The sequence below is a fragment of the Procambarus clarkii genome, chromosome 74 (genome assembly GCF_040958095.1).
Source record: "Procambarus clarkii isolate CNS0578487 chromosome 74, FALCON_Pclarkii_2.0, whole genome shotgun sequence".
NCBI classification, from domain to species: domain Eukaryota; kingdom Metazoa; phylum Arthropoda; class Malacostraca; order Decapoda; family Cambaridae; genus Procambarus; species Procambarus clarkii.
In genome coordinates, this window is record NC_091223.1 from 22,366,505 (window position 1) to 22,389,782 (window position 23,278).

The 23,278-nt window shown below is 41.4% G+C and overlaps 1 protein-coding gene across 1 annotated transcript in view; it reads right to left on the reverse strand.

Annotated features, from left to right (window-relative positions):
* Positions 1-1,382: 1,382 nt before the first annotated feature.
* Positions 1,383-23,278, reverse strand: part of LOC123767297 (uncharacterized) — a 98,026-nt gene continuing 76,130 nt past the window's right edge. The window contains exon 8 of the mRNA XM_045756860.2: positions 1,383-4,934. Within this exon, the coding sequence (XP_045612816.1) occupies positions 4,781-4,934 (154 nt within the window). The 3' untranslated portion in view covers positions 1,383-4,780. The remainder of the gene's footprint in view (positions 4,935-23,278) is intronic.

The following is a 23,278-nucleotide window of genomic DNA, read 5'->3' on the forward strand; positions in this document are numbered from 1 at the left end:
TGTTAACGCATATGTCGACCGTGCTCTCAGCCACAGCTCAGAATGGAAGCAAGTCGACGAAGAACTCTGTAGGGTAAGGCAGGTCCTAGTCAATAACGGCTTCTCCAATGGTTTCGTCGAAGACATCATAAGAAGGAAAGTGAAAAGCCATGCAACCTCTGAAGAGACAACTAACACAACACCTATACCCCCTATTAGACTATTTTACAGGAACTTCTTTTCCACAGCTCATAAAACGGAGGAAAGGGTCCTGAAGGATATTGTTAATAGAAACGTTATCCCTACAGAAAAAAATCAGAGGATACAACTGACGATTTACTATAAAACCAGAAAAACGGCCAGCCTACTCATGAGAAACTCTCCAGACACAAAACAGAACGCTTTAAAAGAGACTAACGTCGTCTATGCCTTCAAATGCCCACTTGGGGACTGTAAGCTCCAAAAAACCCAGTATATAGGCAAGACAACAACATCTCTTTCTAGGCGTTTAACGATGCATAAGCAACAGGGCTCCATTAAGGAACATATAATCTCTTCCCACAACCAAACCATCGCCAGAGAAATCCTAGTAAACAACACAGAAATCATCGATAGATACAGCGATAGCAGGCGGCTTGACGTTTGCGAGGAACTACACATCAAGAAGTCAACACCAGCAATCAACAGCCAATTATTGCACAACTATATTCTACCCACCTCAAGACTCCGCTCCAATATAGAAGCATCAAGAAATATGAACCAATAGGCTTTCTACAAACACTTCTATTCAATATCCATTGCTTCGTGTTCTGTCTTGTGTTGATGAAATTAATACCCTATTAATACTCTTGTTCTGTCTTGTGTTGATGAAATTAATACCTTATTAATACCACATTTTGTTCTGTCTTGTGTTAATGCCACATCACCCCTTCCACCTCACTCAAATGTAGATATAAAAACGGAGATACGTAAGTTCTATTCAGTTGTGTATTTGTGAACTAAAGTCTTTGAAAATGTAATAAGTTTTACGAAACGCGCCCGTGTCGCGTCAGACTAGAAATAAAAATGAATTTTGGAGAATTGATTTTTGATTTACCTCCAACAGTGAAGCGTAATGTACGAAAGATTGAGAAAATTCGTGTTAGAATTATTAATCTTACTTTTTCGGTCATATTTAATATATGTCTACAGGAAAGACTGCTACCAAAATATACTAATATGTGTGTGTGTGTATGTGTGTGTGTGTGTGTGTGTCTCATTGAATATGACCTTATATTCTGTATTTACTATTTTCTGATTTAGGGCTTCTATCCCTCTAACTATTTTCTTAGCATCAGGGCATAGCTGAAATAGGAGTTCTCTAAAACTCATTTTCGTAATTTTAAGGTAAAGAAAAGAAGTGAATTGCTATAGAATGTATTACACTTATTTATACAATTTGCACAACGTTTCGAACCTCCATTGTTCATTCTCAAGTGAAAGGAATTTTTTAGGTTTGGTTGATTTTATACCCGCACTGGGTCAGGTGATAAAACAATAAAGGTGAAAACATGGGGGGATACATAAGGGATAAATGTGGGGTGAAACATAAGAACATAAGAATAGAGGTAACTGCGGAAGGCCTATTGGCCCATACGAGGCAGCTCCTATCTACATACAAAGATTAATCAAGTGTAATTGGCCTGTTATGTTGAACGGTGTCTTCTGTGTTGGCATCGTTATGTTCTGGTCTTGTCCTTACTCTCATGGTGGGTAGAGTAAATAGTTCCGTGATTTGGGTGTTCATGGTAGGTTGTTCTATTCTTATGTGAATTGCTTCAAGAATTTGCAATCTTCTTGCATCTTGGGTTTTGTCTATTATACTGGTATTTTTCTTCAACATTTCTCTTGTTAGGGTGATATCATGGTCTTGTCTCATGTGATTCCTGGGGGCACCGGATTGAAGATGGCATGTCAAACGCCTCGTCAGCTTGGTCGACGTCATACCTATGTACTTAGATTGAAGGTTCCATCCTTCGTGGGGGCAAGTGTACATGTATACAACGCTTGACTGCTGTAGAGGGTTCTCCGTCGGCTTCGGGCTGTTTTTGATAAGGAGTTCGGAAGTCTTCTTGGTTTTGTAAAATATTATCAGGTTAGGAGAAATGGTTAGGTGAAATGCTTTTTACTCCTTTACGGATTATTTCTTTCATTATTCTTTCCTCTTTTATATGTTCACTGTGCATGGACCGTTGGTATAATCCTGAACCTAGAACAGAAACCACAATACCTCCAATAAAATTATATTACAAATCAACCATGCATAGTGAACATATATTCCATCTGTTGCATGTAAGAGTAACACACATGCAATACTAGATATGTTACAATTCTATTTCAATGTTTCTGATTGCATTGATAAATTGAATTTTCCTAGATTTTGATTTATTTTCATTTTGATTTAATTATTTTGTGTGAATTGCGTTGGCATTGAGCTGTGTTGTTTACAAGACCATTCATTTCGTGAGAATAGTTGGTTTTTATATTTTTTCATATTTTCATTTCATTTTTTAATTGTTTTTCTTATATGTCAGTGATGGGAACATCAGATCACTTGATGTTCCCAATTTTCTGATGTGAACAACAGACCATTTGGGAAGGCATCGGATGAGGGAGTGGGGAATGGTGGGGATGACAAGGGGACGGAAGTGAGAGATGGTGCGGTGGACGAGAGGACTAGGAAAGGGGTAATGGTGGGGGAGGGCCAGGTGACGGGGGAGTTTGGGATGATGGGGAGGAGGGGATGGGGGAATTGAGAATGGTGGGGAGGACAAAGATACAACTAAGGGAGTGGGGCATGCTGGGAAGGAAGAGGGGATGTTGGAGTGGGGAATGGTGGGGAGGACGAGGGGACGGTTGAGTGAGGAATGGTTGGGAGGCCGAGAAGATGGGTGAGGGGAGAATGGTGGGGAGGACTGTGAACAGAGAAGTATATATAGCCTGGCACTGGCATTGACCATATCATCAAAACTCTGCGAGATGGACACTTTAGTTCAGTATTGAGGAGTGAGGGCAGCCACCCTCTGTATACAAAATGTCGCACGGAAACACAACTCTCTGGAGTAGAGCAGCTGCGGCGCAGTTAACGTGCCCAGCCTGACACCAGTGCCTGATTCCTGGCCAGGAAACTAGGCCCAGCTACGTTACCACCCCTGCAGCGGCCCTCACCAGAAGTTTTCTTCTCCACACAGAGTTATCGTGTAATCTGTGTAAGCTGGAATCGCCTTGCAGGGCACCATGGAGCAGTCCAACAAGTCCTTGCTGAGTGTCTGCTGACCTCGGAGCCGCGTATCCTCAATTTTTTGAACGATCCACGAGCGCATATCTGACGTGACCCCCTCCGGGCATAGTGAGTCTTTTTCCGCGTTTATTTCCCTCTCGGTTTTGTATCATCGGCAAATATGCAAATATTGCTGCTCAAACCTGAATCTAAATCATTTATATATATTATGAATACCAGAGGTACCAGGACAGCCTTGAGGTTTTCTTGTTGTAAGTTCACTTACAACATTTTCCCACTCAGACCTAACTTCATTTATACTAACTCTTGGTATGAGTTAGATGATGGTATGACGATCCTAACATTGATGTAGACATTGCGTACTGACGATTCTTATAACCATGAAGCAGACGGGAAAATGTAATTGGGAGAGCTGGGCTCAGGTTCTGGAGCCAGATTCACAAAGCAGTTACGCAAGCAGTTACGAACCTGAACATCTTTTCTCATTCTTTGGCGGCTTTGTTTAAAAATATTGAACTGTTAATGAGCTCCGAAGCACAAGGATGCTGTTCATAACAATCATAACAACAGCAACAGTTGATTGGGAAGTTTTCATGCTTGTAAACTGTTTAATAAATGTAACCAAAGCCGTCAAACATTGAGGAAAGATATACACGTTCGTATGCAGGCGATGCGTCACAATAACGTGGCTAATGTTGACCAGACCACACACTAGAAGGTGAAGAGACGACGACGTTTCGGTCCGTCCTGGACCATTCTCAAGTCGATTGTGAGAATGGTCAATCGACTTGAGAATGGTCCAGGTCGGACCGAAACGTCGTCGTGCCTTTACCTTCTAGTGTGTAGTCTCGTCAAAATACCGTTCATAACGGTTCATAACCGTTATGTTCATAACAAAATAACGTTCGTAAAAACTTATATAACTGCTTCGTGAATCTGGCCCTTGGCTATCACTGTGAGATAACCAAATTAGTAAATATATATAATTTAAGTTCTGTAATTGAAACAGTTAAATACTACTGGCTCACGTAATGTAAATTGCAAATTATTAATTGGCGAAGAATTATATTGGTTTGATTAAAATAAAGTAAATTTGCCAATTGATATATTATAAATGTATTAAAGAGCTGTAGATTTACAAACTGATACTGGTCAAGCGAGGTTGAAGCAAAGGAAAACAATTATTTGCTGGAGTAGATAAAAGACCGTATTGGTTGTCACAAGACTGAGAACCACTATTAGATGGCAATAGTTGGAAGAAAAGACACTACTGGCAGAAAGCAGAAGAGACTATTAGTTATATCAAGTTTCAAGAGAGATGCAATTGGTTGGTTGCAGAAGACAGGAGAGACTCTATTGGCTGATCGTTGTGAACTAGAGAAACGCAATTGACTGATCGTGGAGAACTGGAGAGACGCAATTGGCTGATCGTGGAGAACTGAAGAGACGCTATTGGCTGATCGAAGAGAACTGAAGAGGCGCTATTGGGTGATCGTGGAAAACTGATGACACGCTACTGGTTCAAGCGGTGCATTTGCTGAACTCAGTGAAGCATGATTCACTGAAAGAGGCGACGATAATGGAGTACAGCGCAGAGAGGGTCGAACACACTCCTCCAATTATACCAACTATCATGATCTCCACAAGGAAAATCCTCTCCCAGGTGGGTATAGTCCTGTAAAGGTGAAACAAAGTATTAAGTATGTTGCAAATATTCAACCCTTATAACGGGTCTATATGATTATATATTTTTGGTATGGAAGAAGGAACAAGTTGAATAAATTCTTTTAAGGGTATATCTAAAAATATATTATGTGTATAAATATATATATATATATATATATATATATATATATATATATATACATATATATATATATATATATATATATATATATATATATATATATATATATATATATATGTTTCATTGAATATGACCGCATATTCTGTATTTATTATTTTCTGATTTAGGGCTTCTATCCCTCTAACTATTTTCTTAGCATCAGGGCTTAATTGAAATAGGAGTTCTCCAAAACTCATTTTCGTACTTTTAAGGTGAAGAAAAGAAGTGATTTACTATAGAGTGTATTACAATTATTTGTATAATTTGCACGACGTTTCGAACCTCCATGGTTCATTCTCAAGTGAACAGATCTTACAATACTAGTTGATTTTATACCCGCATTAGGTCAGGTGATAATACAATGAAGGTGAAAACATGGGGGGATACATAAGGGATAAACATAGGGGCTGCATAGGGGTAACAAAAACAGGAACCTCTTTAAGCACCAACGTATATACCAAGCCCACCAACATAGGATTATGCCTGAACGGTAGAAGTGAGTGCCCCCAAAGATACAAAGCCAGTGTTCTCAATGCTTACATTCGTCGAGCGCTTACCCACTGCTCTGAATGGAGCAACGTGAGTAGAGAGTTTGAAAGAGTAACTCAGGTATTGGTGAACAACGGATATAGCAACGCGGAAATAAACGCTGCTATAAGAAGACACTTGGACCGTTGGTATAATTCAGAACCTAGAACAGAAACCACAACACCCCCAATAAAATTATAGTACAAATCAACCATGCACAGTGAACATATAAAAGAGGAAAGAATAATGAAAGAAATAATCCGTAAAGGAGTAAAAAGCACTACTCCTAACCAAAACATAAATCTGATAATATTCTACAAAACCAAGAAGACTTCCGAACTCCTTATCAAAAACAGCCCGAAGCCGACGGAGAACCCTCTACAGCAGTCAAGCGTTGTATACATGTACACTTGCCCCCACGACGGATGTAACCTTCAATGTAAGTACATAGGTATGACGTCGACCAAGCTGACGAGGCGTTTGACATGCCATCTTCAATCTGGTGCCCCTAGGAATCACATGAGACAAACCCATGACATTACTCTAACAAGAGAAATGTTGAACAAGAATACTTGCATAATAGACAAAACCCAAGATTCAAGAAGATTACAAATTCTTGAGGCAATTCACATAAGAATAGAGCGACCTACCATGAACACCCAAATCACGGAACTATTTACTCTACCCACCATGAGAGTAAGGACAAGACAAGAACATATCGATGCCAACACAGAAGACAATGTCCAACATAACAGGCCAATTACACTGGATTAATCTTTGTGTTTAGATAGGAGATGCCTCGTATGGGCCAATAAGCCTTCTGCAGCCCCTATGTTTATCCCTTATGTATCCCCCCCATGTTTTTCACCTTCATTGTATTATCACCTGACCTAATGCGGGTATAAAATCAACTAGTATTGTAAGATCTGTTCACTTGAGAATGAACCATGGAGGTTCGAAACGTCGTGCAAATTATACAAATAAGTGTAATACACTCTATAGTAAATCACTTCTTTTCTTCTCCTTAAAAGTACGAAAATGAGTTTTGGAGAACTCCTATTTCAATTAAGCCCTGATGCTAAGAAAATAGTTAGAGGGATAGAAGCCCTAAACCAGAAAATAATAAATACAGAATATGCGGTCATATTCAATGAAACATGTTTGAAAGAAAACCTGCTGCCAGTATACACCAATATATATGTATATATATGTATATATATGTATATATATGTATATATATATATGTATATATATGTATATATATGTATATATATGTATATATATATATATATGTATATATATATGTATATATATATATATGTATATATATATGTATATATATGTATATATTAGTATATTTTGGTAGCAGTCTTTCCTGTAGACATATATTATTAAATATGACCGAAAAAGTAAGATTAATAATTCTAACACGAATTTTCTCAATCTTTCGTACATTATGCTTCACTGTTGGAGGTAAATCAAAAATCACTTCTCCAAAATTCATTTTTATTTCTAGTCTGACGCGACACGGGCGCGTTTCGTAAAACTTATTACATTTTCAAAGACTTCACAAATACACAACTGATTAGAACTTGCGTTTCCCTGATTTTATATCTACATTTGAGTGAGGTGGGAAGGGTGATGTGGCATTACATTTGAGTGAGGTGGGAAGGATGATGTGGCATTAACACAAGACAGAACACTAGAGGATATTAATAGGGTATTAAAAGTATCAACACAAGACAGAACAGAAACAATGGGTATTGAATAGAAGTGTTTGTAGAAAGCCTATTGGTCCATATTTCTTGATGCTTCTATATTGGAGCGGAGTCTTGAGGTGGGTAGAATATAGTTGTGCAATAATTGGCTGTTGATTGCTGGTGTTGACTTCTTGATGTGTAGTGCCTCGCAAACGTCAAGCCGCCTGCTATCGCTGTATCTATCGATGATTTCTGTGTTGTTTACTAGGATTTCTCTGGCGATGGTTTGGTTATGGGAAGAGATTATATGTTCCTTAATGGAGCCCTGTTGTTTATGCATCGTTAAACGCCTAGAAAGAGATGTTGTTGTCTTGCCTATATACTGGGTTTTTTGGAGCTTACAGTCCCCAAGTGGGCATTTGAAGGCATAGACGACGTTAGTCTCTTTTAAAGCGTTCTGTTTCGTGTCTGGAGAGTTTCTCATGAGTAGGCTGGCCGTTTTTCTAGTTTTATAGTAAATCGTCAGTTGTATCCTCTGATTTTTGTCTGTAGGGATAACGTTTCTATTAACAATATCTTTCAGGACCCTTTCCTCTGTTTTATGAGCTGTGGAAAAGAAGTTCCTGTAAAATAGTCTAATAGGGGGTATAGGTGTTGTGTTAGTTGTCTCTTCGGAGGTTGCATGGCTTTTCACTTTCCTTCTTATGATGTCTTCGATGAAGCCATTGGAGAAGCCGTTATTGACTAGAACCTGCCTTACCCTACAGAGTTCTTCGTCGACTTGCTTCCATTCTGAGCTGTGGCTGAGAGCACGGTCGACGTATGCGTTAACAACACTCCTCTTGTACCTGTCAGGGCAGTCGCTGTTGGCATTTAGGCACATTCCTATGTTTGTTTCCTTTGTGTAGACTGCAGTGTGGAAACCTCCGCCCTTTTCCATGACTGTTACATCTAGAAAAGGCAGCTTCCCATCCTTTTCCGTCTCGTAAGTGAAACGCAGCACGGAACTCTGCTCAAATGCCTCCTTCAGCTCCTGCAGATGTCTGACATCAGGTACCTGTGTAAAAATGTCGTCAACATACCTGCAGTATATGGCCGGTTTCAAGTTCATGTCGACTAAGACTTTTTGCTCGATGGTACCCATGTAGAAGTTTGCAAACAGGACACCTAGGGGAGAACCCATGGCGACCCCATCTACTTGCTTATACATGTACCCATCCGGGCTCAAGAAGGGTGCCTCTTTAGTACAAGCTTGGAGTAGTTTCCTCAGAATACTTTCTGGCATGTCAAGAGGAGTACAGGCTGGATCACGATACACTCTGTCGGCTATCATTCCGATTGTCTCGTCCACAGGTACGTTGGTAAACAGCGATTCTACGTCCAACGAGGCTCTTATCCCTGTGGCCCGTGCGCCCCGCAGAAAGTCCACAAATTCCTTTGGAGACTTCAGGCTGAAGGCGCAAGGAACATAAGGATATATATATATATATATATATATATATATATATATATATATATATATATATATATATATATATATATATATATATATATATATATATATATATATATATGTATATATATATATATATACATATATATACATATATATACATATATATACATATATATTGGTGTATACTGGCAGCAGGTTTTCTTTCAAACATGTTTCATTGAATATGACCGCATATTCTGTATTTATTATTTTCTGGTTTAGGGCTTCTATCCCTCTAACTATTTTCTTAGCATCAGGGCTTAATTGAAATAGGAGTTCTCCAAAACTCATTTTCGTACTTTTAAGGAGAAGAAAAGAAGTGATTTACTATAGAGTGTATTACACTTATTTGTATAATTTGCACGACGTTTCGAACCTCCATTTTATATATATATATATATATATATATATATATATATATATATATATATATATATATATATATATATATATATATATATAAATGGAAACTTTCTTTTGTTCAAAATCGCTAATCTCCGAAAGTTCTTCACCGATTGCTTTGAAATTTTCACACAACGTTCCATTCGCATCTGAGCAGGTTTTTATATACATACTATATATATGTCACATTTGTGACTGTAAAACACATGTTTTTTTGAAAATTGTGTTTTTCATGTGAGGGAAATCTTCGAAACCTCTTTACCGATTGCTTTTAAAATTTGATAACGTTGCATTCAAATAGGCGTCTTTTTATATATCTACAATTTACATGCCTCACGGGGACTCCTGGTTCAACCTTGACGCCGAGCGGACGTCTGAACACTTCCCCCCCACCCCTCACGTCCTGTTTTCGCGTTTTGGCTTTGCTACTGCCGCTTGGCTTCCCTCTTCAACGGTCCGCTTGTACGACGCCTGGCGCACATATCTCCTTGGGTCATGGGATTGTTGATAGATTTTTTGTTTTGTTTTGGCGTGTTCTGGCTGGTTCTCCTGGCGGGGTGACGGTGTTCGGGGGCCGGCATGGCCGAGAGGTGCCGGGAGTTGGCGGGTCTTCGAGGGTTCCTGGTGTGCCCTCAGCTGTGGTGGCCGGCTGGCTTCTGCTCTGCCACACTGGATGACTTTTTGCGTTTTAGTTGGGGGCCGAGTTTTGGTTTTGCTACCTGGTGTTCTCTGTGTGGGGCGGGACCGGTGCTTCTCACCCTGAGGGACTCCTGGGACTCCCCAATCATCTGCCTGACTGTGCGTTTATTTGCCGCATGGCATATTAGTTTCTAGTGATTGGCGTCAATCGTTTAGCGATTAAGCTTGGCGTTTCACCTTTCCTGGCTTCGCGATTAACCCATCATGGGTACGCTGCGGCGTATCCAATCCCACGATCGTCGTCGCTCCTAAATCAACAACAACAACAATATATGTTGTTGAGTTAGGGGCGACGACGATCGTGGGATCGGATGCGCCCCAGCGTACCCGTGAAGGGTGAATCGCAAAGCCAGGAAAGGCGAAATGCCAAGCCAAAATGCGAAACGAGTGACGCCAAGCACTAGAAACTAATATTCCACACGGCAAAGCTACGCACAAAGGGAGAGGCAGAAGCACATAATAGAACAGAGCAAACACACAGTCAGAAGGGCACACAGCATGTCATAGAGCAAATACACAGGAAATCAGAGCACATACTTGCCCGGGAACTTGGCCCGCGGGAACCTTACATTGAAAGCCTCCCAGAGCACCCATTGCCAAGGGTCTCGTCCATCCACCGGGGACGTCATAACATCCGGAACCGGGGCAACAAACACCTGCAAACTGGGGACCCAGATGGTAGTACTTATGAGGCGAGAAGTCGCCACTCGCCCCCACAGGAAGGGAAATTGCCCCCCACGAAAGGACTCCGGTCCGTCAGACAGCAGTAACTCGGCAATCTTTGACCAGTGACCCGGTGGCATCACAGACGCCAGCAACACGACCCCCAGGGCCCCAACGCGCACCCGCACCACAGGGGTACCCGCGGCCCCGGGCACACCACCAGACGACAGCAGGGAACCCGGATGGCGCGCATCCTTCTGTAACGTCACCACCAGGCCACGCCCAGCACAAGAGTCCACACCATCTCTGCACGTCCGAGACACAGGCACCAGCACCAGCAGGCACATGGACCTCCGCCACTACGAACCGCGGAGACATCGACGCATCCGTATCCACACTGTCAACACCCGAAGCCCCACAGTCACTGAAATCACCAACGTCGGCCCAGGAAGAAAACGAACGCCGGGAACGTTTGGGCACCGACCGGATATCGTCCGAGCCGGTAAGTGACCCAGAAACACGGGTATCACGAGCCGAAGGAACCGATGCCAGGACGGCAGCAGCCTCTATCATAGGGGAAACCGGGCCACACACAGCAGGAGGCTCCGCAGCCACCCCGGCACCAAGCACATCCGGGACCCGAGTCACGGACACAGGGCCAGGCGCAGCATCAGAAGACGAGGGAGAAGACAGCGACGTCACACAGGGGGCTCCAGGAAGGCCCACGGGAGCAGCTGAAACAGCGACAGGATCAGGCAGACCAACCGACGGTACCTCAAGAACCGGAGGAGGGATGGCAACAACCGGAGGAACGGCAAGCGCCGCCGAGGAAGCTGCAGCAGCAAACGGGACGCGCACCACCTCATCAACATCACCGGAGACTGCCTCCAGAGGGAGCGGCGGGAAATCCTCGTCGCGGAACAAGTTGGCAGGAGCAGCAGGGGCCTCAGAGCACCCAGCAGCCTGTTGCCCCAACAGGCCACACCGGAAACAGGTACGAGGCTGCCGGGCATAATACACCCAGACATAGTACCCCATAAGCCGGACAGAAGAAGGTATATCCGACCGCAGGCGCATCCCCAACGTGCGAATGTTTGTACGCCTCCCAGCATACCGCCCCGAGGAGAGCGTGTTCACCCGCACGCTGACAACAGTACCAAAACTCCCAAAGTAACGCCGGAGGAGGTCATCAGGGAATTCCAGGGGCGCACCATGGATACTGACGTAAGTCAGGGCATCACTGCGGTCCGAAATCGCCACAGAGCCGGCATCGTCTGGCAACGGCAACGTACGCCCCCCGTACCAACGGAGGAAGTACCGGTACTCGTCCTCCCCCACGAACTTAATAACAACCCGATGAGCCGTAACTAGCTCCACACCGTAAACAGCGTCCACCGGGACACGAAGCATGTCACACATCACCATCTCAATGGTCGGATAACCAGCCTTACAAGTGAACTCCAGGCCCACGGAATTCACATGCTGAACAGGAGGAAGATTTTTCCCCCATGTCAGAACTGCCACGTCAACGCAGCCAGGCAGGCAACAAAACTGGTAGGGCAGGGATGCCCACACCACCTGGCGACCAAAACAGCAAACAACTCCAATAGCCATGGAGGGTCGGTAAGCGTCCTCACTCCACGGCTGCTAGCAGTCGACTCCCAACAACAATATACATGCCTCACCTGTGACAGGGAAAACATGCTTGTTTTGAAAAACAGAGCCATCTGTTGGACGTAATAGCAACACACGCTGTAATCTCCGAAAGCTCTACACCGATTGCTTTGATATTTTGACACAATGTTGCATTCCAATAGGCGCATCTTTTTATATGCCTACTATATAGATGCCACCCCTGTGAAAGGTAAAAACATACGTTTTTTAAAAAATGCGCCATCTGTTGCACATAATGGTAACATGCACGCTATACTAAATATGTCAAGAATTCCATTTCAATGTTTCCAATTGCATTTATAAATTTTATTTTCATAGATTTCGATATATTTTATTTTTTTATTGAATTATTTTGTGTGATACTGTGTTGGAATTGAGCTGTGTTTTTTACCTTACCGTTAATTTCGTAAGTATAAGTATAGATGCCACACCTGTGACAGGTAAAACTATGCTTTTCTTGAAAAACAGCGTACTCCTAGTATATATATAAAAATGGAAATGTTCGTTTATTCAAAATCGCTAATCTCCAAAAGTTCTTCACCAATTGCCTTGAAATTTTCACACTACGTTCCATTCGCATCCGAGCGGGTTCTTTTATACATATTGTATAGATGTCACGCCTGTGACGGAAAAAAACATGCTTTTTCTTAAAAGATGTGTTTTTTCGTGTGTTTTTCATGTGAGGGAAATCTTCAAAACCTCTATACCAATTGCTTTGAAATCTTGACACAACATTTCCCTCGAATAGGCGAGTGTGTTTATATTCATACTATTTACATGCCTCACCTGTGACAGGAAAAAAAATGTTTTTTTTAAGCAGCGCCATCTGTAGGACGTATGAATAACACACGCTGTACTCTCCGTAAGTCACTGATTGCTTTGAAATTTTGATACAACGTTCCTTTCGAATGCATGCGTGTTTTGATATGTCTACTATTTAGATGCCACACTTGTGACAGGTAAAAACAGGCATTTTTTGAAAAACAGCGTCATCTTTTGCACGTAAGAGCAACATACTATATACAAGATATGTTACAATTCAATTTCAATGTTTCCGATTGCATTGACATACTGAATTTTCATAGATTTTTATATATTTTCATTTTGATTTAATTGTTTTGTGACATTGCGTTGGAATTGAGGTGTGTTGTTTACCATACCGTTCATTTCTTGGGTAAGGCTTATTTGTTTCTTTTTTTGTTTTTTTCATACCTTTTTTTAACTTTTTTTCTTATTTTTCAGTGCAATTGGTGGTGAATTTTAGCTGTGTCGATTGATCAGCGTTTGAATTGAAATATTTCATTAGTATTTTTTGTTTTTATTTTGAAAACAAGCAAATGGATAACAAGTAAAACAGCGTATTTCACAGCTGCATATGTGCAACAAACAGCTATGAACCCACTGGCTACAACTTTAACTGCTTTCTTCACGTTATGTCAAAATGACGCATTTGTGAAAAATATTGCTGTATTCGGAAGTGCCTACGCATTACACATGGAATAACAGTAGAAAATCATTTGATCAACGTAAACGAGGAGAGCGAGTCGACGAACAGCCTGACATATTCAAACAAACTAGGATAGGCAGACCGTACATTCCAATCAAGATGAATGCTTCTTTCTTCGCAAGCTGATGGTAAATGTGCCCAGTCCAACGTCTTTCGAGTAATTGAGATTTATCAGCGGCGTAACACATGCCACTTTCCGTAGTGCATGTCAAGCTCTGAATTTATTGGAGAACGACCGACACTGGGATGTATGCATTAATGACGCGTCCAACACGTCACATCCAAATCAAATTCGTGCATTGTTTGCAATCATATTGACCACCGGCTCTCCTTCATCTCCAAGAGAGTATGGGAGAAACACAAATTGTACATGGCTGAAGATATTGTCTGTCGAATACGCAAGGAAAATTAAAAAATGAACATGAATTTCACAGCAGAAATCTACAACGAAGCGTTGATAATGATTGAAGATTTGTGCTTAGAAATCGTAAACAAAGTTCTCATTTAATTGGGAATGCCATCACCAAATCGATCTGCTGCTGCTTCGTTCAATGTAGAATTGCGTCATAAGAACATAAACATAAGAACAAGGTAACTGCAGAAGGCCTATTGGCCCATACGAGGCAGCTCCTATTTATAACCTCCCAATCCCACTCATATACATTTCCAACCACGTTTGAAACAATCGAGGGACCCCACCTCCACCATGAGGTGGAGGTGCAGTCCCTACCCCACTAAAGGTCGGGTACTAAATTAGTACTAAATTAGGTACCCCACCTAATTTACATGAACAAAATTACAACACGGGTGATCTGTTATCATATGTGCAATAAAATATTCTTAAGCTAACGCTTGAGCGAAAAGGCATTTACGATCAAATAATTCAAACTGTCAATAACGGGGTTTGAGAAATCTCTCTCCGGGAGAAACTATAAAACCTTTCTAACACTTTGGCGTGCCCCGCCCGCCACCCCTCAACTCTGCGATTTGGGTCCCAGAGTTTCATGGGAGCGCGCGTTAATTCCAAAAAGTGTATACTCTCTTCAACTTTGTCACCTTAATTCTAATCCTACGAGATTAAACTTGGTATCATTGTGTTTGCAATAGAATTCTCTACAGCACTAAATGCATATAAACTCCAAAAGCCAGGCTAATTACCCGCAGTAAACAGAAAGTGCGAACGAGTTACCCAGGGGTGCGCAAAAGCGATAAAATGTGTTCACTCTTTTCAATCTGGTCACCTCAATTTTCGTCCTAGTTCTTTCATTTTGATATCAATGGTTTTGCAATAGAATTCTCTATAGGAACATTAGCATATAAAATAAAAAACCTGGTCACGCTCCACCCGCCGACGAGTTGAAGACGGGCCACGCGTTCCAAAAAAATCGGATAAAAACCTGATTTTTGGCAATTATTTTAGTGGATGACGAAATGCTGCATCATCCCCGAGATTACCGACAGTTAAAGGATGACGCAATGCTGCGTCATGCCCGGACTAAAGTGCCAATTAGATTGATTTTGGCAGCATTTCGATCCCAAAATGGCATAATCTTAGCTTTTGCATCGTTCGGAATAGCTGCGACATTGCTACCAGGTGCTATCGCAAATCATAAAATTTTTTGAGAGAGTGCTAAGAAGTAAGATCACAAAATACATGGAATCACAGCAACTCCATAACCCCGGACAACATGGTTTCAGAACAGGGCGCTCCTGCCTGTCGCAGTTGCTGGACCACTATGATATGGCATTAGATGCTATGGAAGACAAACAAAACGCTGATGTAATTTACACAGATTTCGCAAAAGCTTTTGATGAATGTGACCATGGTGTTATTGCACATAAAATGCGCTCACAAGGAATTACCGGAAAAATAGGCAGATGGATCTACAATTTCCTGACTAACAGAACCCAATGTGTAATAGTCAACAAAATAAAATACAACCCATCAACCGTGAAGAGCTCAGTCTCCCAGGGTACTGTGCTTGCTCCAGTACTTTTTCTCATCCTCTTATCGGACATAGACAAGAACACAACCTATAGCACTGTATCATCCTTTGCAGATGACACTAGGATCTTCATGTAGATCAGGTCTTTCTATGGGTTACAGAAAATAATATGATGTTTAGCGAAGATAAGTTTTAGCTCATGCGCTATGGAAAAAATTAAAATATAAAAACGGAAACCATGTACAAAACTCAGGCAAATCATAACATAGAACGAAAAGGCAATGTAAAGGATTTGGGTGTACTCATGTCGGAAGACCTTACCTTTAAAGAACATAATAAAGTAGCCGTCACAACTACAAGAAAAATGACAGGTTGGATAACAAGAACTTTTCACACTAGAGATGCTATATCGATGATGATACTTTTCAAAACGCTAGTGCTCTCTAGAGTGGAGTACTGCTGTACAATGACAGCCCCTTTCAAAGCTGGAGAAATTGCTGACCTGGAGAGCGTGCAGAGATCCTTTACTGCTAGAATTCACTCAGTAAAACATCTAAACTATTGGAACCGAGTAAAGAGCCTAAATCTGTACTCCCTTGAGCGCAGGCGGGAGAGATATATAATAATTTACACGTGGAAAATATTAGAGGGGCTGGTCCCAAACCTGCACATAGAAATAACATCACATGAGACCAGAAGACATGGCAGGATGTGCAGAATACCCCCGTTGAAAAGCAGAGGTGCAACAGGTACTCTGAGAGAGAACTCTATCAACATCAGAGGCCCGAGACTGTTCAACACGCTTCTGCTACGCATAAGGGACATAACTGGCAAACCCCTCACAGTGTTCAAGAGAGAACTGGATAAGCACCTCCAAAGGATACCTGATCAACCAGGCTGTGACTCATACGTCAGGCTGCGAACAGCAGCGTCAAACAGCCTGGTTGATCAGTCCAGCAACCAGGAGGCCTGGTCGACGACCGGGCCGCGGGGACGCTAAGCCCCGGAAGCACCTCAAGGTAACCTCAAGGTAAGGTGGAAGAACTGCTACTTCGGCTTGTAAATTGCCATTGAGCATGCAATTCATTGAAACTCCCTCGTGCAACATTTCCAAACCATCCGGCACAGGAAAATTATTACAGAAATGTAAACTTATTGTTTGGGATGAATGTACAATGGCCCTCAAAAAATCGCTCGAGGCTCTTGATCGATCATTGCAAGATTTGCGTGGAAACATCAGACCATTTTGGAACGCATTAATATTGCTTGCAGGAGATTTCATGCAAATATTACCTTTAATTCCTCGATCGACACCAGCGGACGAAATAAATACTTGCCTGAAATACTTTACTATGTGGCGCCACGTAAAGATGTTAAAATTAACTACAAATATGCGTGTTCAAGTGCAAAACGACTCATCACTGAGATTTTCTCACATCAATTTCTGGAAATTGGGAACGGAAACGTGGCGGTTGATCTGACCTCAGGACGAATTTCATTGCCTCATAACTTCTACAATTTAGTGACGTCAAAAGAAGAATTGCTTGAAAAAGTATTTCCCAATATTCAAACCAATTATAAGAATCACGATTGGCTGAATGAACGAGCTGTTCTTGCGGCCAAGAACAAAGACATCTAGGAACTTAACAATATTATTTAGTCTAACATACAGAGCGAGGCAGTCACATACAAGTCCGTCGACACTGTGGTGGAACCAGATGAAGCAGTTAATTATCCAACAGAATTTTTTAATTCACTCGATCTGCCAGGGATACCACCACCTCACGAGCTGCAGTTAAAAATCAGCGGGCCAATTATCATGTTATGATAATTGAACATGCGAAAGTTTAGCAAAGGCAAGCGGCTTGCAGTAAAAAATTATTCAGTAACGTCGTAGAAGCAACAATCTTGACAGGAACTTTCAAAGGTGAAAATGTTCTCATTCCTCGCATTCCTATGATTCCAAAGGATTTGCCATTTCAATTTAAGAGATTGTAATTCCCAATTCGATTGGCGTTTGCAGTCACCATCAACAAAGCTCAGGGCCAATCTTTAGAATTGTGCGGTTTAGATCTAGACACGGACTGCTTCTCACATGGACAATTATATGTTGCGTGTTCTAGAGCCTGCAATCAGACAATCTCTATATCGTCACAGACAGTGGAACAAGAATAAATATTGTATACCCACAAGCATTGTGAAATCAAACATGTTAGAAACGGGCATTTTCTCTTTTCTTTCTTTTCCATTTAACCAGACTGAGCCCCAGCAACGCGTGGCGGGTACAGCTAGTATATAAATAAAAATGGAAATGTTTGTTTGTTTAAAATCGGTAATTTACGAAAATTCTTCACTGATTGCTTTGAAATTTTCACACAACGTTCCATTCCCATCCGAGCGGGTTTTTATATATATACTTTATAGATGTCACGTCTGTGACGGGAAGAAAACATTTTTTTTTTTTAACTGTGTTTTTCATTTGAAGGAAATCTTCGAAACCGCTGTTCCCATTGCTTTGAAATTTTAACACAACGTTGCATTCGAATAGGCGCATCTTTTTATATATCTACTATATACATGCCTCACTGTGACAGGCAAAAACATGCTTTTTTTTTTAAAAAAAAACAGCGCCATCTGTTGGATGTAAGAGCAACACATGCTGTAATCTCCGAAAGAATTTCACTGATTGCTTTGAAATTTTAACACAACGTTCCATTAGAATAGGTGCGTGTTTTTATATACCTACTTTATAGATGCCACACATGTGACAGGTAAAAACATGTTTTTTGGAAAAACAGCACCATCTGTTGCATGTAACAGCAACACATGCTATACTAAATATGTTACGATTTCATTTCAATGTTTCTCATTGCATTGATAAATTGAATTTTCATTAATTTCGATTTACTTTCATTTTGTTTGAATTATTTTGTGAGACATTGCTATGGAATTGAGCTGTTTTGCTTACCATACCATTCATTTTGTGATTCTAGTTTATTTTTTATTTTTTCATTAGTTTTCATTTCGTTTTTTAACTGTTTTTCTTATATTTTAGTGATGTGAATATCAGATCTTCTTTTGTTCCCAATTATCTGAAGGGAACATTAGATCATTTGGGAATGTATCAGATGAGGGAGTGGGGGTAGTTGGGATGGACGAGGGGACGGGAGTGGGGGATGGTGAGGAGGACGAGGGGACAGGGGAGGGGGTAACAGTAAGGTGGACGAGGGGACAGGGAAGTAAGGGATCGTGGAGACGAGGGGACAGGGGAATGGAAAATGGTAGGGAGGACGATGGAGGGGGAAATGGTTGGGCGGACGAGGGGATGGGGGAGGGGGGGAATGATAGGGAGGACGAGGGGACGGGTGATTTGGGGACGATGGGGAGGACGAAGCTACGGTGGAGTGGGGGATGATAGGGAAGGATAAAGGGACAGAGGAGGGGGGTGGGGGGGGGATGGGGATGTGGGGAATGGTTGGGAGGCCGAGGGGACAGGGTAGACGGGAATGGTGGGGAGGACTAGGATACAGGGGAAGGTTGCTGTGGCTCACCGACATATATGTTTTGCTGAGCCACAGCAACGTGTGGCCGGGTACTGCTAATATATATATATATATATATATATATATATATATATATTGGTGTATACTGGCAGCAGGTTTTCTTTCAAACATGTTTCATTGAATATGACCGCATATTCTGTATTTATTATTTTCTGGTTTAGGGCTTCTATCCCTCTAACTATTTTCTTAGCATCAGGGCTTAATTGAAATAGGAGTTCTCCAAAACTCATTTTCGTACTTTTAAGGTGAAGAAAAGAAGTGATTTACTATAGAGTGTATTACACTTATTTGTATTACAAATATGACCGAAAAAGTAAGATTAATAATTCTAACACGAATTTTCTCAATCTTTCGTACATTATGCTTCACTGTTGGAGGTAAATAAAAAATCACTTCTCCAAAATTCATTTTTATTTCTAGTCTGACGCGACACGGGCGCGTTTCGTAAAACTTATTACATTTTCAAAGACTTCACAAATACACAACTGATTAGAACTTGCGTTTCCCTGATTTTATATCTACATTTGAGTGAGGTGGGAAGGGTGATGTGGCATTACATTTGAGTAAGGTGGGAAGGATGATGTGGCATTAGAGGATATTAATAGGGTATTAAAAGTATCAACACAAGACAGAACACGAAACAATGGATATTGAATAGAAGTGTTTGTAGAAAGCCTATTGGTCCATATTTCTTGATGCTTCTATATTGGAGCGGAGTCTTGAGGTGGGTAGAATATAGTTGTGCAATAATTGGCTGTTGATTGCTGGTGTTGACTTCTTGATGTGTAGTGCCTCGCAAACGTCTAGCCGCCTGCTATCGCTGTATCTATCGATGATTTCTGTGTTGTTTACTAGGATTTCTCTGGCGATGGTTTGGTTATGGGAAGAGATTATATGTTCCTTAATGGAGCCCTGTTGTTTATGCATCGTTAAACGCCTAGAAAGAGATGTTGTTGTCTTGCCTATATACTGGGTTTTTTGGAGCTTACAGTCCCCAAGTGGGCATTTGAAGGCATAGACGACGTTAGTCTCTTTTAAAGCGTTCTGTTTCGTGTCTGGAGAGTTTCTCATGAGTAGGCTGGCCGTTTTTCTGGTTTTATAGTAAATCGTCAGTTGTATCCTCTGATTTTTGTCTGTAGGGATAACGTTTCTATTAACAATATCTTTCAGGACCCTTTCCTCTGTTTTATGAGCTGTGGAAAAGAAGTTCCTGTAAAATAGTCTAATAGGGGGTATAGGTGTTGTGTTAGTTGTCTCTTCGGAGGTTGCATGGCTTTTCACTTTCCTTCTTATGATGTCTTCGATGAAACCATTGGAGAAGCCGTTATTGACTAGAACCTGCCTTACCCTACTGAGTTCTTCGTCGACTTGCTTCCATTCTGAGCTGTGGCTGAGAGCACGGTCGACGTATGCGTCTGGCATGTCCTCTTGACATGCCAGAAAGTATTCTGAGGAAACTACTCCAAGCTTGTACTAAAGAGGCACCCTTCTTGAGCCCGGATGGGCACATGTATAAGCAAGTAGATGGGGTCGCTATGGGTTCTCCCCTAGGTGTCCTGTTTGCAAACTTCTACATGGGTACCATCGAGCAAAAAGTCTTAGTCGACATGAACTTGAAACCGGCCATATACTGCAGGTATGTTGACGACATTTTTACACAGGTACCTGATGTCAGACATCTGCAGGAGCTGAAGGAGGCATTTGAGCAGAGTTCCGTGCTGCGTTTCACTTACGAGACGGAAAAGGATGGGAAGCTGCCTTTTCTAGATGTAACAGTCATGGAAAAGGGCGGAGGTTTCCACACTGCAGTCTACACAAAGGAAACAAACATAGGAATGTGCCTAAATGCCAACAGCGACTGCCCTGACAGGTACAAGAGGAGTGTTGTTAACGCATACGTCGACCGTGCTCTCAGCCACAGCTCAGAATGGAAGCAAGTCGACGAAGAACTCTGTAGGGTAAGGCAGGTTCTAGTCAATAACGGCTTCTCCAATGGTTTCATCGAAGACATCATAAGAAGGAAAGTGAAAAGCCATGCAACCTCCGAAGAGACAACTAACACAACACCTATACCCCCTATTAGACTATTTTACAGGAACTTCTTTTCCACAGCTCATAAAACAGAGGAAAGGGTCCTGAAAGATATTGTTAATAGAAACGTTATCCCTACAGACAAAAATCAGAGGATACAACTGACGATTTACTATAAAACCAGAAAAACGGCCAGCCTACTCATGAGAAACTCTCCAGACACGAAACAGAACGCTTTAAAAGAGACTAACGTCGTCTATGCCTTCAAATGCCCACTTGGGGACTGTAAGCTCCAAAAAACCCAGTATATAGGCAAGACAACAACATCTCTTTCTAGGCGTTTAACGATGCATAAACAACAGGGCTCCATTAAGGAACATATAATCTCTTCCCATAACCAAACCATCGCCAGAGAAATCCTAGTAAACAACACAGAAATCATCGATAGATACAGCGATAGCAGGCGGCTAGACGTTTGCGAGGCACTACACATCAAGAAGTCAACACCAGCAATCAACAGCCAATTATTGCACAACTATATTCTACCCACCTCAAGACTCCGCTCCAATATAGAAGCATCAAGAAATATGGACCAATAGGCTTTCTACAAACACTTCTATTCAATATCCATTGTTTCGTGTTCTGTCTTGTGTTGATACTTTTAATACCCTATTAATATCCTCTAATGCCACATCATCCTTCCCACCTTACTCAAATGTAATGCCACATCACCCTTCCCACCTCACTCAAATGTAGATATAAAATCAGGGAAACGCAAGTTCTAATCAGTTGTGTATTTGTGAAGTCTTTGAAAATGTAATAAGTTTTACGAAACGCGCCCGTGTCGCGTCAGACTAGAAATAAAAATGAATTTTGGAGAAGTGATTTTTTATTTACCTCCAACAGTGAAGCATAATGTACGAAAGATTGAGAAAATTCGTGTTAGAATTATTAATCTTACTTTTTCGGTCATATTTAATAAAATATGTCTACAGGAAAGACTGCTACCAAAATATACTAATATATATATATATATATATATATATATATATATATATATATATATATATATATATATATATATATAATTAGCATATTTTGGTAGCAGTTATTGGTATATGCTTATGCATAAGCAACAGGGCTCCATTAAGGAACATATAATCTCTTCCCACAAACAAACCATCACCAGAGAAATCTTAGCAAACAACACAGAAATCATCGATAGATACAGCACTAGCAGGCGGCTTGACGTCTGCGAGGCACTACACATCAAGAAGTCAACTCCAGCAATCAACAGCCAATTAATGCACAACTATATTCTACCCACCTCAAGACTCCGCACCAATATAGAAGCATCAAGAAATAGGGACCAATAAGCTTTTTACAATTACTTCTATTCAATACCCAGGGAGCCGGTCGGCCGAGCGGACAGCACGCTGGACTTGTGATCCTGTGGCCCGGGTTCGATCCCAGGCGCCGGCGAGAAACAATGGGCAGAGTTTCTTTCACCCTATGTCCCTGTTACCTAGCAGTAAAATAGGTACCTGGGTGTTAGTCAGCTGTCATGGGCCGCTTCCTGGGGGGTGGAGGCCTGGTCGAGGACCGGGCCGCGGGGACACTAAAAAGCCCCGAAATCATCTCATGATAACCTCATGATAACCCATTGTTTCGTGTTCTGTCCTGTGTTTGAATTTAATACCCATTCAATACCCATTGTTGAAAGTTTGTTTTCACCTCATCCACCTCACCCAAATGTAGATATAAACTCGAAGATGTGTAAGCTCTATTCAGTTTCAGTTGTGTGTTTGTAAACTAAAGTCTTTGAAAATGTAATAAGTTTTACGAAACGCGCTCAAGTGTCGCGTCGGACTAGAAATAAAAATGAATTTTGGAGAATTGATCTTTGAATTACCATCAACAGTGAAAAGAAACGTAAGAAAGATAGAGAAAATTCGTGTTAGAATT